The sequence below is a fragment of the Trachemys scripta genome, chromosome 6 (assembly GCF_013100865.1).
Source record: "Trachemys scripta elegans isolate TJP31775 chromosome 6, CAS_Tse_1.0, whole genome shotgun sequence".
NCBI lineage: Eukaryota > Metazoa > Chordata > Testudines > Emydidae > Trachemys > Trachemys scripta.
The window spans coordinates 53,741,106-53,759,212 of record NC_048303.1 but is presented as its reverse complement, the minus strand read 5'-3'; the positions used below and the strand labels follow the sequence as shown (position 1 = coordinate 53,759,212).

Here is an 18,107-nt window from a genome sequence, read left to right as displayed (position 1 = left end):
GTTCCTTGCAAGGGAATAAGCATGTATGAGCTACGCAGCAAATTAATGTGTTACCTAATTATAAAAATAAATCACTCATAACAAAAAATATATTCTTAAATATTAAAACTTGTATTGAATATTTATACTAAATTACAGAAATATATCAATATGTGCAATTATTTGATTAAATATATTTCATTTGTTATTACAGGGAAGCAAAGAAGAGGATTTTTTCTATAGATCTGTCTTTAACAAAGGCCCCAAAACAATACCTCTCCATAGAAGAAAAAAATACATTTGCATCATTTTGGAATTGATGTGATACAAGGCCTCCTCTCCAATCTATACCATGAATTAATCATTTACATCTCTGCAATCTGTTTTTAAATCATACAAATGATAAAGTGCTGTGTACTGAAGGGAGCTCTGAAAGCAAAAGCTGTCTGGGTTCAAAGACGCCTCACATTATCTTTGTTAAGTGGTTTGGGGTTTTTTAAAATCTTTTCTAAAGCTTTTAACCTGTGCCACAATTTAATAATGACTATTTAATAATTATAATAATTCCCTTATTAGCTGGGTATTTAATTTTCCTTGCCCGATAGCACCCTGTAGCTCAAGACAAGGAAATCTCTTTGTTGAGTAGTTATTTAAGACCAGCAACAATAACTATGCTGGAAAGAAAGGTACTTTGAGAGGATTACACAGGGCTAGTTCTCAACAGCACCAAGCCGAGAGCAGCAAATTACAAACCCAAGTACTTCATTGCATGTAACCAAATTGGCTGGTTGAAATGCTAATTGCTTTTCAGCAAAGCTAAAGACAGACAGAGGACCTTGTGCTTCAGAGAATGACACACATTTTTTACCCCACTTCTGCGCCATTGTCTTGCTGAGAATTATTCAAAATCTATTCATAAAGGTAGCTCTTTCCCTAACCTTTAAAAATGTGGGAAATTTCTACAGCTTGCCTCTGCCCAGTACCTCAGATCCATTGGTGTGCCAAACCCATAACAGATGGCTGAATTAAATCCATGTTAAATCCCTAATAAAGTAAAGCTTGAAACAGTTCAAAGCCCAAAATATATAGGATGAGGCCTGGAGAAGTGACGGGGGAAAGGAATAGCTTCTTGTTCTAGCAAATGAAGAATGCAAACCGTGATTTACATAACTGTATTTTAACTTGGAAAAATATAACTGACACAATATCAAAATATCTTAACATTTAAAGAGATCATACTATGGCATTTTAGAAGGAATTTTCTTGTCAACATATTGAAAAATCCACTATCACAAAATTCAAAATGTGTACAGACCATGCCTTTCATTGTATTTCATTTTGCCAGATAAATTCAAGAATTCAAACAACTTCTTGCCTGGTTAAATCAACAGCAATATTCTATCCTAAAGAACACCCTTGTTATTTATAACAAATTGCAACATTTGGTGAGTTATACAACAATTTTAACAGTTTTCAAGAAAATACTAATCAGTCAAGCAATGAGTCAGTATTTAGAGTTGCGGGTTTGTTTTGTTTTTTTAAGATTTGAAACACTGCAGCATCTCTAGTTCTCAGCCTCTTGCTATAGCCATTTAACAATTCCTACTAACCCCTTGAGCCCAATCCTGCAAAATCTCATTCATGCACAAAGTCTTTACTCAAGTTCAATAGAACTACTTACTTGAGTCAGGACTTCTTGCGTAAGTCTTTACAGGAAGAAACTCATTCATTAGTCAACTGCAGTTTTCAAAGTGAAAAGTTAACAATGTCCCACCTGGATTAGGCTGTATGACCTACCAGTTATTCACCATGTCAATCTCTTTTCCTCAAAAAACTAACATACTTCTCTTGATAAAATGCAAACTTTCTCTGAATTGCTGGAACTCTGCTAATGTCTGAAATTCACAGCATCAGATCTATAAATGAGGGTGTTATGCATACCAAGCAATGCTTAACTAGTATACTGTGCTTTTTTTGATGGGAGAAGTATTCTGTCCAACAGCGGTTATAATCTAAGGCTCTGATCCTGCAAAGACTTAAGTACATGTGTAATTTTATGCAAGTAAATAGTACCACTGCAGTCAATAGGAATACTCGTGTGTGTAACATGATGCATGTGCTTAAGTCTATGTGGGTTCAGGTCCTCGTATAAAGCATATGAAGCATTTTCACATAATAATTCATACTTGCTCCTTCCTAATTATATTTAGGATGTAATATTCTTTATAGTTCTTAAAGGGCAATTTATACAGTGACAGTAATACTAAGAACATATTGTAAAAGGGCACTCAGGAAGAGCAAATAAGAGAGAGAAGTGTTATCCAGCAATAAAATGAAGTTAAATTATCATAGACATTCTATTTCATATAATACCAAGAATCCAATGTACAGCACACAGTTTATTAATACCTATAAAACCACCTTAGACTAAGAGATCTTCAAAAGTACTCAAGACAAGTTTAGTAGGTTCATCTCTATTGAACTTTGAACCATGAAGACATTTTCAAGTTTTCATTTTAAAATATAAAATATTGTATTGACATTATATTAATGTTAGGTATCAAATATTTCAAAATACATAAGCAATAATAATACAGTATTAATCTCTTCTTTACCCATGTTCTAATTTCTGACAATTGTGGAAGTAGAGTACCACTCCAAAAGGTGATTTTTTGGTTATCAATACATTTTCTCAAAATTACCATACTTGGTTTACAGCTTATGCCCCAGATCCTATAGAAATATACATATGTCAGTAACTTTACTCATATTAGTAATTCCATTAACATCTGTGAGCCAGATTCTGCAGCACTTCTGTACTTGATTAACTTTACTCATGCAAGTTGCTCCATTGAAGTCACTCAGACTACTCACATGAGTACATGTGTGTTTGCAAGATCAATCCCTCTGTAACTACACGTGTGAGAAAAGTTACTCAAGTGTGTAAGCATTTACAGGATTGAGTCCTATATCTGAGAGGGTTTTTAATGGAAGTCTCTCAAGCAAATAAACTAGACCCTCACTATTTTAAATAAAATGATGCTATGCATGTGATATGGCTTTAAACCTTTCCTATATTTGGCTGACTTCTAATTTTAAAAAAAGCACAAAATGTTAATAACAAAAGGACACATTTTAGGCCCAATTTTGAAACATTTATTCTGCTAAAGCTCCCATCTATTTCCATGGCTGTTTTAGAATTTCAGGACCAAGTTCATACATTTGCTTGAAGTTCTTCAAAATCCAAAATATATTATTTTTAAGCCCTCATAATTTTCCTAGCCCAGATAAGAAGCCCAGCCCAAATCCCAGAAAGCTAATGGCAGTTTTCCCATTGATTTCAGTATGACCAGGATCCAACTCCCATAACCATAAGGTGATAACCCTGCACTTTTGATGCCGGTATGCTCATTCAGATGTAAACTAACTATGATGTCATTGATTTCTTCCATTTAAAAATGTAAGAACACAATGACTTTGTGTTTAAATAGCATGAAGATTAAGAAACAAATGTCTTAATTTTCCTAGCTTTTGACTAATACTTCATCCTTAATTCATGAAGTGGTTTAAAAAATACTTGTATGGAACGTTAGTTTTGTCTTTAAATTTTCTGAAAGCTGGACATTTTCAGTTGCATCCTTAATATTATTTAAACCATACTGATCCCCCTTCCCCACAAATGGCTCTCAGTTTGCATGTAAACACTGTACATTTTTGTGGGATAGGCTGTTTTAATTTAAAAGATGAGTAATCTATTTTCTGGATGTATATATTTTGGTTATTATACTGTACTAATATATAAGTTTTCTTCTAAATGCCTATCATTTAACTGATAGAATAGTTCCAAGTAGATATGTATTTATAACGTGTGCACAATATATATTAGAAGCACAAAGCACACTTTTGGATGTTCAAATAGTGTATCAAAATAATAATTTGCATGCCACACCAAATCTATCTATACTGTAAATCTACTGGAGACACATTTAGTTCCCACTAAATTTAAAATACAGTTTGTTTATCTGGTTTAGCCAGAGTGGGTTCTGCAACAATTCATACAAAATCAACACATCAAAAAGCTGTAGAACTGTAAACCCTTAAGGTATTCCATTTTCATTTATTTTAATTGTTATTATTTGCAAATTAATTCTATCATGGGATGCTGGTTGGCCAAGCTTTATTTTTTCCCCGCTTTGTTTTGCTGAGTTATACACAGTGCAAACAAATATAGGAGAAGTTCCCTCAGTCTGTTTTGATTGTATTGTCACTCCTTTGAAAACTCAAACGGATGTTTTGTTGTGTGGTTTTTAGAATATTAAATACCAATCGTTCCCGGGCTTGGGACCTATCAGGCTGAGTTTCTTCTGCCTGTTCTGATCTTCCAGGAACAGAGGTCTCCCTTGGAAGCGCTGCTATCTCCAGCTGCTCTAGCCCAGAGAAGAGAAAGAGGAGCCGCCAGGACACTTACGCACCTCAGCAGACTATATTCTCCAGCAGTCATGCAGGGCGAGCTCCATGCCCAGCTCTGTCCACAGCCAAAAAGCCTCTCCCTGAGGCAACAGGTGCTGCTGCCACAACTCTAGAGCTAGCAGGAGGGAGCTTTGCAGCTGAGGAAGGATGCTCCAAATGCAAGGCCCGCCCTCGCCCTGGGAAGAGACGGGCAACAAACCTACCTAGACCGGAGGACATGGACATCCCCGTCCTGTGGACTCCGCCAGCCGCCCGCGCACTCACTGTCACTCGCATATTATGCATGGCGCGGCTCCTACTCCTCCCTCCTCTCCGCGCTGGTCCGGCACTCCCCGCCCTCCCGCTGCCTCCCCATCCTCTAGGAGGAGGGGGGGGGCGGAGCCCTGTACCCTCCAACAGCCCTTGCCGTGCTCCAGCTTCAGCGGAACCAGCCCCTTCCAGCGCCCGGCGTAGCTGCCCACAGGGATGCAAGGGAGTGGGCCAGGGCAGGCCATCGTTCCACATAGGTAAACAGGAACTCGGTTGTTTTCCCTGGAGGCGGCAAGGGCAACGCGGGGTCTACCTGTGTCCAGTGAGGTTTGGGCTCCAAGCCCTCAAATTGTACCATCAGTGAGTACAGCGGCTGCTCGTGCACCCACATAAATAAATCTGCACTTTGATGCTTCCGGGTGCATCAGCGCCCCACAAACCTGAATCCTGCTAGGTCCCACAATTTTTGGCTGCATCACACATAAGCCACTGCCTAAATAGAGAACAAGCATAGCTATCTTTACATCACCAAAAGCTTCCTGACCAAAAGCATGTCTGACACAGGAGTGGAGCAGAAAAAAAGGATCTTGCCAAAGTCCCAAACTGTGCACTCTAAATAGTATAGCAGTTCCTACTTCACTAGAAAAAACTCTGGACTCTAATGCATTTCAGACCAATAGCACTAGGAAAGAAAACATTTGGTACCTACCTCCTGATAGATCCTAAAAATTTTAACCCCATTAACTCCAAATTTACTGTCTAATTCAAGAAAAAAGTAGCAGCTCCTATTTCACTAAAAAGTCCAAGCTCCCTGTTGCAAACTAGGACAGAGTACCACAAAAACATATATCCAACATATGAATCCTGCTGTGTCCAAACTAGTTTTTTTTCCCCCCAACCTGAAAACTTCTACCAACTAAACAGAGAAGTACAGTTGCTCTAATACCAGTGCAAAAATCCAGACCCACAATGCATCCTTACTCTACTGCACTGCAAAAACACATATCCATCACCTGGGAGCTGCTGGATTCTGCCATTTTTTGGCCTGAAGTCCCCAAATTGCATCAGCAAAATAGACATATTACCACTCCTAACAGACTAGAAAAATCTAGATTCTGACACATTCTGGTGTAAAAGCAATGCAAAAACACATAACTGACATAGGCTTTTCCAGATACAGTAATTTTTTAATTTGTAAACTGCTAAATTGATAGAGACCTTCTCCTAGTCCATTATATAAACTTTAGTCTATATACACAGGTAAGGTCTACCAAATTCATTGTCCATTTGGTCAATTTCATGGTCATAGGATTTTAAAAATTGTAATTTTCATGATTTTAACTATTTAAATCTGAAGTTTCACAGTGTCGTAATTGTAGGGATCCTGACCCAAAAAAGGAGTTGGGGGTTGCAAGTTTATTGTAGAGGGGGTTGTGGTGCTGCTACCCTTACTTCTGTGCTGCTGCTGGCAGCAACACTGCCTTCAGAGCTGAGCAGCTGGAGACAGGCGGTTGCAGGCTGGGAGCCCAGCTCTGAAGGTAGAACTGCCACCAGCAGCAGCGCAGAAGTAAGGATGGCACCCTTACTTCTGCGTTGCTGCCTTCAGAGCTGGGCCCTCAGTCAGCAGCCGCCACTCTCTGGCTGCCCAGCTCTGAAGGCAGCAACACAGAAGTAAGGGTGGCATGGTATGGTATTGCCACCCTTATTTCTGTGCTGCTGCTGGCAGAGCGCTGCCTTCAGAGCTGGGCAGCCAGAGAGTGTCGGTTGTTGGTGGGACACCCAGCTCTGAAGGCAGCACCCTGCCAAGAGCAGGGCATAAGTAAGGGTGGCAATACTGCGACCCCCCAAAAAAAATAACCTTGTGACTCCCCTGCAACTCCCTTTTGGGTCAGGACCCCCAATTTGAAAAACGCTGGTCTCCCCTGTGAAATCTGTATAGTCTAGGGTAAACATGCACAAAAGACCAGATTTCACTTGGGGAGACCAGATTTCATGGTCCATGATGCGTTTTTCATGGCCGTGAATTTGGTAGGACCCTATACATAGGCACACAAGCACTTGGGGGGAAAATCCAAATATGTCTCTGGATCCAGCAATATCTAGGCCTTTTGGGGTTTTTTTTTTGCCTAGATCCTCTCAGTTTTACTTTATAGATAGCTATCCTTTTAGATCAGAAAGAGGGCTGAAAGAAGTTTTAAGGGCCAAATCCTGAAGTTAATGAGAGTCTGGATTGAGTGAAAACTAGAGAGGGACTTTAGCCTCAACATCAAGATCCAAATTTCAAACATCCCAAGCTCCAAGAGAGTTCAGATCTGGTTGGGGTTTTTTGATAGGGTGTGGTTTTTTGTTTGTTTGTGTAAGCAGAGTCTGAATGAGCTCTCCCCTGACATCTAGTGGTGACCTGTGGAAAAGGACTTCAGGAGCTGATACCTTTGCAGGACACACCCACCCTGCCTAGGTGCTCAGCATGATGGAATTCCTTGCCCAAATGATCACTTGTGGCTGGTGTTGGATTCCCCAGTCTCCTTGTTATTGGGGCAGGAATAATAAAAGGTTGTTATCCTTGTTGTGTGGACTGAGGGCAGCATAACTGTACCTGGCATGTACCCCGATGAAGGAACTCACCTTCAACTGAACAGCACTCACTAGGCAGAGGACTTGGGTTCCAAAGCCCAGTGAGTTGAGAAACGGTGGTGTGAACTGTGTTTAAGGGTCCTAGGCACAATTTGACCTTTTTTCTCTCCATGGTATAATAAAAAAGATAATTTAGACTTAATTGAGAATCTTATTACATGCTGCAGAGCTGAAATCACTGATGTTGAGGTATTAAACCTACTTTGGGACAGTGTCTCTATTGAAAGAGACTGCCCAATATGCACCAGGACTGAGGCTCCCCCACTAACAGCTGAAATCACTGAGAGCTGTGTTAACTGGTGGGTCCTGAAGACATCTTGGCGAGTGGCCAGCTGGGTGGCTGGTGGAGAGGTGCAGCCAGGAGGATGGCTAGCAGAGAGGTGCGGCCGGCAGGGTGGCTGGCAGAGGGGCACAGAAAGCGGCCAGCAGGGCGGCTGGCGGAGATGTAAGGCAAGCGGCTAGCAGAGAAGCTGGTGGAGAGGGCCAGAGCAGAGCCCCGCAGAGGCGCAGCAATTGGACAGTGGGGCGACGAGTGAGTGCCTGAGCAGTGGAGCATGTAAAGTGCCTCCTTACCCCCCCTTCCACCCAGGGTGGGAGGTGAAGTCTGCGGATGAACCTCTGAACTCTGGGGCTGCACTGGCCAAGGACAGCAACTATTAGTGGGGTGCAGAGAAGGGATGGGCCCGGTAAAGAGACTTCTGGGTTGCTGGACTTAAGAATATAGACCATATTTATTGACGGGTGACTCTATCCTGGGCAGCAGTAAACCTAAAAGGAACTTGGGGGGCCTGGCAGATAATCAGCTGAACACAAGCTCCCGGTAAGATGCCGTGGCCAAAGTATGATCCTTGGATGCATAAACGGGAAAATCGAGTAGAAGCAGAGAGACTGTATTTGTCACTAGTGCAATCACTGGAATAAGGTGTCCAATCTGGTGTCCACAATTCAAGAAAGATGTTGAAAAATTGGAGAGGATTCAGAGAATGATTAAAGGAATGGAAAACAATGTCTTATAGTTAAGGCTAGGATTTAATCATAGGTATTTTAAATAAAAGTCATGGATGGGTCATAGGCAATAAACAAAAATTCACAGCTCATGAATCTGTCCATGACTTGTACTATATATACCCCTGACTAAATCTTAGCTGGGTGGGGGGGGGGGCGCTGCTCTGGGGGCCCTGTGGAGGAGCTGCTGCTCTGCAGGGGCCCTAGGAGAGCCACTGCTGAGGGTGCTGCTGCTGGGGAAGGGGCCGGAAGCCACCGCTTGGGGGTGCCCCTGGGAGGCTGCTGCTAGGGGGCAGGGCCATTGGCATCAACTGCCAGGGGCTGCCGAGCAGCAGCTGCTCCGGCAATCCCCGGGACTACCCCCTGCCGCTGCTCCGGCCGCCCCCGGGACCGCTGCCAGGGGCCGTTGCACTGCGAGTGCTCCCACCACCCCCAGGACCAATAAAACTACATCCAGATCCACAATGGTTGTACCTTTTCTTCCCCCACCCCTAAGGGCTGCAGTCCTCTATATCTTTTTTCAGAGCTCTGAGAATTTCTGTTATTTCCCACGTTAGCCATAACACCATCAACACCCTGCATTGCGACTCCTTTGTTGCTGACGACTGGACAGAGCTCCTGTTGGAGCCTGCCAGCTTGCTCCTTAACCAGTCAGAAGGATTATTGTTGTGTGACATGAAGGACTTGGTCCCCCTCTTAAGGACTCAGCCTGCTCTTCACACAGCACTCCAAACCCTTACAAGCTTTAGGAACAAACAATCAGGTCTGGAACTGGATCTATAACAGATCTGGCATTGCACAGAACTATGCCTCCAGATCAGCCTTAACTTTCTCTGTTCATTAAAAGCACTAAATAAGGTACATTAAGTAGATCCCCCAATTCTTTGTTTGATTGGATTTTCTTTGTTTTGATTTTACTAAACTGTGCAGGTTTAAAACTGGCTCAGTTGCAGATAAACCAGTATTGAAAGCAACAGCCACCACAGCATCAATGGCCTCTAGTTTGTTTGTTTTGAAATCTTGCCTTTTCCCTTTACTGGCATCATCTGAAAGAAGGGGGAGGACAAGAGGGAGTTGGGAGACAGAGGGGGAAAAAAGGGAGTTCAGAAAAGGGACTAAGGGAGAAACAGCAGAAAGGCAATGGGACAAAGTGACGAGAGGTGATATAAGACCACGCAGAAAGTCTAAGAAAAGAGTCAGAAAGGAACATTTTCTCTTTTGTACACTTTGTTTTTATTTATAAGTAGGTCTCTGTATAATATAAACAATAAGGCTATTTTTTTTTTCAGTCTTGCATGCTTTAAAGTTAGGCATCCATTTAGGTATCAAAATAAAAGTATCCTGACTTTCAGAAGTGCCGAGCTTCAACGAAGTCCATTAGAGTCAATAGGAACCAAAATCGGGAGCTTTTATTTCAGTGTCTAATAAGGATTTATTTTAATTTTTGGCATCCAACTTTTAAGATTGGCCTAAATATTTTTATAGAAATAACAAACAAGCAAGAATCTTAAATTTTTAGGTCCTAGGCCTGCAAAGAACTATTCATGAGCTTCCATTTTGAGTACTTCCTTTGAACTCAGCAGAACTACACACCATGAGTAAAGTAAAGCACATGAGTCCTCCAGACCTAGATTTACTGTCTATGCTCCATATTTATTAATGTGTCACTTCCACTTAAAAAAGTAATGTAGGCACTACCTCAGCCTTATATATATCAACATCTCTGACAATGTTTTGTTCAGCTCACTTAGGAACAGGATTGCAGGATCCCCAAGTAAGTCTTGATCCTAGATTAAGTGGTTGCACATAAAGGATTTTGTTCCAAGGGAACGCCTCCTGCACAATGGAAAGTCCCAATGAAAATAGAATGGTTTGTCATCTTTATTTCTAGATCTGACCTGCAATGTCTTTCAGCCATGTGTCTAAGGATGCCTGCCCTGCAATTAAAAACCCATGGCTGGTCCATACTAGCTGACTCATGCTCACAGGTCTCAGGCTAAGGGACTATTTAATTTTGGTGTAGATGTTCGGGGTCGCCTGCAGCCTGAGCTCTGGGACCCTCCCACCTTGCAGGGTCCTAGAGCCCAGGCTGAATCCTGAGCCCGAATGTCTACACCACAATTAAACAGCCCCTTAGCCTGAGCCCTGCAAGCATGAGTCATCTGGTACGGACCAGAAGTAGGTTTTTAATTGCAGCATACACATATCCTTTAAGGCAGATGAAGCTAGTATCTTGTCACAGATAGTGGAGAGCTTATTGACTCTGATCTTGTGTTGATGAACATGTGGTTGAGGTCCTGGTGTTTGTCGTATTTGCCCTATGTGATGTGGCTGTTAGGTGTTTGCACCAGGTTGATTATGTCTAGCAATTCTTCTAATTATTTCTTCCTGCTGTAACTTGTACTGGAGGAATGAGATGTGGGAAGGAAGGGTTAGGCTTAACTGGCAGTGGTGGTTTGTATCAGGACCAATGGTTAGAAGGCCCATGGTCCCTGGACGGGTTATTATTTTGGGGACATTGGGGAAGAGGAAACAGGGAGAGTTAGGCTGGAAGCACATCAGCCACACAGAGCAGTGCACAGAATTTAATAAAGTCCCACTTGTTCAACTTAACGTGCATTCAGCTTCAGTCTTTGCTAATGAAACACAGTGGCAGCACTGGAGCTGTGAGTTCTCTGCAGGGCAGCAGCTGGCAGCATGAGCCACAGAACTCGGTCGGAAGCCCTCCTGCATCTCTGGATTTTGCAGATGCAAACCTAGCCCAGTGATGGACCCGGAGGCATAAGGATTTCAAGCTGTACACAGATTTGGCCACACAGGAGGAGGACAACAACAGGAAAGTAAAACTTATTTTATCTTATTGGGGAACACGGAAAAACGCCTGCACCTCTCTGAAAACTCACTACTGGCTCAAGCCTCACAGTAGTCCCTGGAGCCCTGAGGACAAACATGACAAAGCCACTTTTTAATGCTCCAGAGAGATTGCTGCTCGTGTTGATGCACCTCAAGCCCTACTAGACAGAGATCAGATATTGTCCAGAATGACTGCTGGTATTAGCTGACACCCTGAGCAGGGGATATCTACCCAGCCTCAGCGAGTTGGGGAAAGGGAATCAGGACATTGATTTCCATCAGTTTCACTGTTGAAACTCGGAGAGAGTGCAGCATATTAATGGAGTTAAAGAGTCTAACAGAAAAGGACATCCAACAACAGGCAGTCAAGAGAGCAATAAGAGGGACGCCAGAAGACAAAAGCCAAGTACTGGTAGGAGCAGGACCATATTTTCACGGTAAAGATGAGCTGAATGCTCAGGATAGAATATTATGAGGACAGAGCTGTTGTCCCCACTTTATTATGTAAGGACATTGTGCAAAAATTACATGCCTCACACGTGAGCATTGACAGCTATCTTAAGCTTGAGAGTGTGTTTACTGGCTAAGAACGAATACACAACTCTGCTCCTTGTTAGAAGGGTATTACACTTACCCAACATATGATTACCACCAGCAGAAATACTTTCTTACCACATGAGCTGCCCACCTGACCATGGGGAAAGGGGATAGCGGACATATTGACCTTCAATGAAAAGCAGTCCTTAATTAGAGTAGACTACAAATTTTTGAGAGGTCAATGCCATGCCTGATACAAGAAGCAAGACAGTATTGGCAAACTGAAGTGCCATTTTATGAGATACAGTATTCCAAACACCGAATTCACTGACAACAGACTCCAATTTGCCTCAGAAAAATTCAAAGAAGTTGCATGCAAGTTGGTGTTTGACCATCACACCTCTTCCCCAGCATACCCCAGAGTAATGGTAAGGTGGAATCAGCTGTGAAAACAGCTAAGAGACTGTTACAGAAGGCCCTTATAAGCCTTTTCTAAGATTGAGATCCTTATTAGCATTTTTGGCACACAGGAATACCCCATCAGAGGGATGCCGAAACAGTCCAGTGTAGGATGAAGGACAAAAACCCTATTACCAGTGACAGGGGACTTGCTAAAGCCAGAAGGCTGGGGACACTGCCAAGAGAAGATGGCCAGCAACCAGAGAAAAAAGGCAATGGAGTATGACAGGTCAGCCAAGGACCTAACAGCCCTGGAGACAGAGATTCCTGTGGAGATCCAGTCATTGGAGAAACGCGAAAAGGAGTGGACTAAAGGAGCCATGAAGGGTTCAGTGGCGTCCAGGTCATATGGGGTGACTATGCAAGAGGGACAAGTGATCAGGGCTGGCACAACAAATTAGGCGACCTAGGCGGTCGCCTAGGGCACTGCAATTTGGGGGGCAGCCACCACAGTGGTATTTCCGTGGCTGGACCTTCCGCCACCTCTGTGGGGGGGGCGGCATTTCGGGACGGGACCTTCCGCCGCCCTAGGGTGGCGGAAACCTGGTGGCGCTCCTGCAAGTGATCCAAAGGAACCAGAGGCATGTATGAGCCGGCAGACACAAAGAGAGAGAACCTATAGTAATACAAAAATCACCACAGAACTGAGAGACAAAGAACCATCCAGAAGCAAACCATACAGGGAGAAAGGAAACTCCATAGAGAGACAGGGATGTCTGTTGTAAAGGTGAGATTCCAACTCAGCTATATGCTAGCAACCTCTGGCCAAAGGGATTTAGGTATAAATTATTTGTTTTTAATGTTTATATTAAAATGTTTGTAAAATAGGGAAGATGTATCATTGAAACTGGAATCAGAAGGCCCATGGTCCCAGGAGGGGCTGTTATTGAGGGGACAAGTCACCAGGGGAACAGGAAACAGGTAGAGTTAGGCTGGAAGCAACTCAGCCACATGGACAGAGTAGCCCACAGGGTTTAATAAAGTTCCACTTGTTCAACTTAACTTTCATTCAGCTTCATTCTTTGCAAATGAAACAGTGGTGAGAAAAATACATAGAGAATGGAAAGACTGCTGAATTCTTCATGGAACTGAGTTAAGGTCATGCTATGGGAAAGGGCAAAAATGACCAAATCTTGTATCAGAGAATGGTTAGCATCTCTTTCATCTCAACATGTTTACTTGCTGAATGCTTTCCTGATGGACAAACATATGTGTGAGAGAGAACAAAGGAAAGAGTTAATTGTCTTTGTAGCCCTTCCAAAATGTGAGAGGATTTCAGTGCACACGCAGGGAGAACAGTAATATCTACAGAGTACAGCTTTATATCTACCTGGTTGCTTTGGCAATAAGTTAAACCCATGGAATCCTCTGGTTCCCAGAGAGGACCAGGATACATTGTAGGAGGAACTTAATAAAATGACAGGTTTCAGAGTAGCAGCCGTGTTAGTCTGTATCCGCAAAAAGAACAGGAGTACTTGTGGCACCTTAGAGACTAACAAATTTATTAGAGCATAAGCTTTCGTATATGCATCCGAAGAAGTAGGCAGTAGCCCACGAAAGCTTATGCTCTAATAAATTTGTTAGTCTCTAAGGTGCCACAAGTACTCCTGTTCTTTTTAATAAAATGAGGACTTCAACATAGAAGGTCATTCGCTAGTTCTCTGCATTCACTTGTCTGCTCATACTATCTCCCCAGCTCAGACTAGAGGATAAGCATTACTATTGATTGCCACATTCTAGCAGTAGCATGGTCTATAGCTAGAGCTGGTTGAAACTTTTCAAATGGCCTTTTATCAAAAATGGCATTTCTCATGGAAAGTTGTTGACATTGTCAAAATGTTTCATTCGTTTGTGGGAAATGTGTCTTCATAATAGTTTGTCAAAACCATTAATGAAATATTATGAAAATGGTTATCAACAATTTTCTGCTGATTGGTAAATTAAAAATTCTCATAATGTACTTGACAAAAATTTCACACACAAAAAAAAATCACAAAAAGACTTTTGAAAAAAATTTCAGTTTCAAATACTTTGAAATAAAAACTACATATTTATTTATTTGCAAAAATAAGTTTCCAAGTTTTTTACTAGCTCCATTTACAACTTGGATTCAGTTGTTCCATCTGCCATGCTGCAGCTGTTGGAGGCATAGTGTATCATTATACTGGCACATAATTAGATTGCCATCTCTGCAGAGATGGTTTGGTCTTATAATGAGGCCTAATGGCTTCTGTTCAAACCACAGTGGGAGCTTACTGGCTTTCCTGGTCACACAGAGAAATATCAAGATGAGAACTTGGCAAGAACTCCCTGTCTTCCCTTTATGTGTGGTTATTGTTAAATAAACTTGCAGCCTTGTTTTTTCCAGTCAAGTGTGTCCATCTCTTAATTTGCAGTATGTCATTGACAATGTAGATACTAGATGGCAACTCAGAATGCTTTCTTATAAAACGCCCACTAAATTACTGAAAAAACTCATGTAAGCCTTGGTAACAGACATGGGACACTCAAAGCACTTCAGACATTAGGTAGCAAATCCAATATGAATGCTTTCCAGAAAACTTATATCTGAATTGTATTCTTCCGAAGGCAAACTCGTATACAGTTCAAATCTGTGTCCAATCATCTTATCAATAATTTTTTACTTTACATAATGTAAGTGTAAGTCTTGTATCCTCTCTCCCACATACATCACTTTTACTTTCTGTTTTCTCAGAAGATATTTCAGACCAATTAAGAAAAGTGTTAAGCAGCTCCATCAGCCCCATACAAACTTTTATGTAGTTTGCCTTAGATCATCGATAAGTATTTTGTTTGCCTTCCAGGGGAAAAAAAAGTGCTCAGCAGCACTAAAAAATAGTTTAAAAGAGTTTCTAATCTTCTACATAAGTTAATCATATAAAGTCTCTTCATTTCTCCTCTTAAAGTTTACAAGCCAAAATCTGAGATACTACTCATTTCTTTATTTTTTCCCCTCTGAAGTCAATGGAGTTTTGACATTGACCTCCATCAGGTCAGGATTTCATCCTCCAAATGTAACTATACATCATGAAAGTGAAGTCCTATTCATGAGCCATATCATGGTGTTCATGTTTGCAGTTAAAATGGGTCCTTAAGGCAGCAGCCAATATTGTGGTCATGTCGGGGGGGACCCATTCCCAGTGAGAGATCTACAAGGCATTGTACTTCAGGGAAGCAAAACACTTTCTGGAGCTTTCAAGGTTGTAGAAGGCACATGCTTGCTGCTCCACCTGTTAAGGGAGTAAAGTGTATGCTCTCCCCTGGACTGGATGGCATGAAAGGAGGATATGAATACTCTCACCTCCAAACTGTCCTCTTTGGTTTCAGTTACAGTTCTGGCCTGAGTAAAATCCATCTAAGGAGTTCAGGATTTCATCCTCTACTTGTAATGCTGGCCTTAGTGCAGCTTTATAAAAACTAGGGAAACATCTGTTTGTCAGCTTATTTTTAAAATGTGTAAGATCTGTGGGCTAGATTCTTCACCAGCTCATGCAGCCTTTGAAATTCATGCGAGTGTGAGGTGAGGGTAAGAACAATACTGAGTACACGGGGTGCAAGGCAAACCTTTTAGTCATCTTTTACTGTAAAACAGCCTACAACACCTCTGTAAAAGGATACTCTCTAAATGCCTTTTGTTATTAATGAAATATATATTAAAGGTGTTTTTTGGTGAGGAGTTGCAGGCAATCCTGATGCAAGAAAACTGCCTGATGTAAAAGTAAACTTGAGAATATTTCCTAGAAAAACATGATAAATCGTGTAGCTTTCTCTATTTCACAAAGTGTTCCCATACAGCCTTTTATATTTATGGCATATCAAATCAGGGTGTGGGATTGTTCGCACAAATGATAAAAATATTCTCTTCAACAAAAAGCAACATGTGCCTCCATATTCTTCCCTTTATATATTTAGAATAGTTACTGCATAAATCAGGAGAAAATATACTGTTTAAAATCTGTGTAAGACCAGCTAGCTTGATCTTTTAGAGCTGCTCCCAGTTTATACCCACCATGTGTGGTGCTTCCCTGCGGTTTGTTATTTTACTTCAATGGAAGCGGGATGAAGCCAACAAAGCTCAGTAACCACACTGCATAGCACAATGTAACCATGGAAGCATTTGTCCACTTGGCAGAGCCCCTCCAGAATGATTCAGCCATTCATTTCATTGAATCAATATTGAAAGCTTTTAAGATTTATTACTTGAGGGTTAGAGGGAAACTAATAAAATAAATTCCTTGTTTCTTCCCATTAAATTCATCTTGTCATGCTAGGCATATTAGAACCTTGTAGACATTTTACTAATGTGAGCTGGATGTATTTCTGTTTCTCCTTATGGAGGGATTATTCATAATCTATTTGCATTAACATGCCTAATACTCAGTGAAAGAGAATGTAAAGGTTTTTGAAGCATTCTGATGTCCGTAAAAAAAAAAAAAAGCCAAGTAGAATAGAAAGACAAAAAGTTGTATAAGAATAGGGGAGGAAGGAATCTGCTTTAAAATTCATGAAAGAGCTATTACGTTTACTGAAATCCCATGTCTTATTTAGATATAAAATATAAACTGGAAACTTTATAACTTGTTACAAAATACTTAAAACATTTTTAATGGAGCAATGATTTGGAGTGAATAGCTATATCTTTGTTAAAGTACAATTATGCTAAATGAAATTGTTATTAATTTATAGAAAGCCACTGATACAAAAGATAAATGCAAATATAAAATTAGCTTGTTCTGCAAGAAAATGTAACCAACACCTAAAAAATCTGTCCTGGTGCAAATATTCCAGTTTCTAATTAGTTGAAGCACAGAATTTTTTGTAAATTTTGCTTCCCCACCCTGAAAAAAGCTCTGAAGCAAATTCAATTGAGTAAGCAAGACATTTAATAAAATGATTACTACTAACATCATGACAGAAAAATGCTAGTGTAAAAGTCTATTGTTTTTTGCAACTAATAGAAATTGTGAATGTGCCCTCAATGCCTTGTCCAAAGGTACCATCAACATAGCAGGCTGTGAAGGCAGTAACACTTAAGATATTTGGATTTATCAGGAGACCAAATCCTAGAGTGAGGCAAAATTGCACAAGATGCAAATCAGTGTGTGAGAAAAGGTGGCTTAAAATTCACTTCTGCTTTTTCCTGATCCTGCTGCTGAACTATGCTGACTAGATTGTTCCACTGTGAGAGAGTGAGGCAGAGAGAGAGAGAGAGAAAGTGACATTATAGTCCACCCTCTCTGTAATTCCACACTACACACCCGAAAGATGCTACACAAGGATTATCTCAGCATAACAGATCCCCAAATCATCACAAAAGTATCTGTCTGTGAAATTTATGAATTCAGGCTCATATGAGGAAATTACTATGAAAACTGTTGTATCATGAAGGCTCCCATCCGTTTGTGCGTATCTGCCATGAACTTGCAAGATTGCATCATGTCTCTGCCAGTGTGGGAACAGTGGTGCGTTGTTAGAACTCAGCAACCACCCATAAGGTGGAAACAATTTGGAATAAAAATTGGCTCCTGCCCAGAGAACCCAGTTTGCAGGGTGCTGGAGTTTGGAGAGTGGAAAATTACCAAACACAGAACAAAGAAACCAAGGTGGGGATAATATAAACTCACTCACAGAACAATGCAAGGGAGCTCAGGGTGAGACACAGAAAGTTCAGACAGGAGAAAGGAAGGAGTCAGACAGGCCAAGGTCAAAGGAAGCAAGCTGATCTAAGGAGAACACAAGCCAAGCACTAAAGCAGGACTTGGGACAGGCCCAAAGGTCACTGACCCAAGGCCAAAGATTGCTCTAGAGTAAAAATTATTCTTGTATTAATGTATGTAGAATTTATAAGAACTACAGATTTACTCTTAATCATATTTTTGTATAATGTGTTAGACTTCAGT

The 18,107-nt window shown here is 41.3% G+C and overlaps 1 protein-coding gene across 1 annotated transcript in view; it reads right to left on the bottom strand.

Annotated features, from left to right (window-relative positions):
• Positions 1-4,713, bottom strand: part of ADGRV1 (adhesion G protein-coupled receptor V1) — a 438,752-nt gene extending 434,039 nt beyond the window's left edge. Inside the window, exon 1 of the mRNA XM_034773174.1 lies at positions 4,653-4,713. Coding sequence (XP_034629065.1) covers positions 4,653-4,674 — 22 coding nt within the window. The 5' untranslated portion in view covers positions 4,675-4,713. The remainder of the gene's footprint in view (positions 1-4,652) is intronic.
• Positions 4,714-18,107: the final 13,394 nt, after the last annotated feature.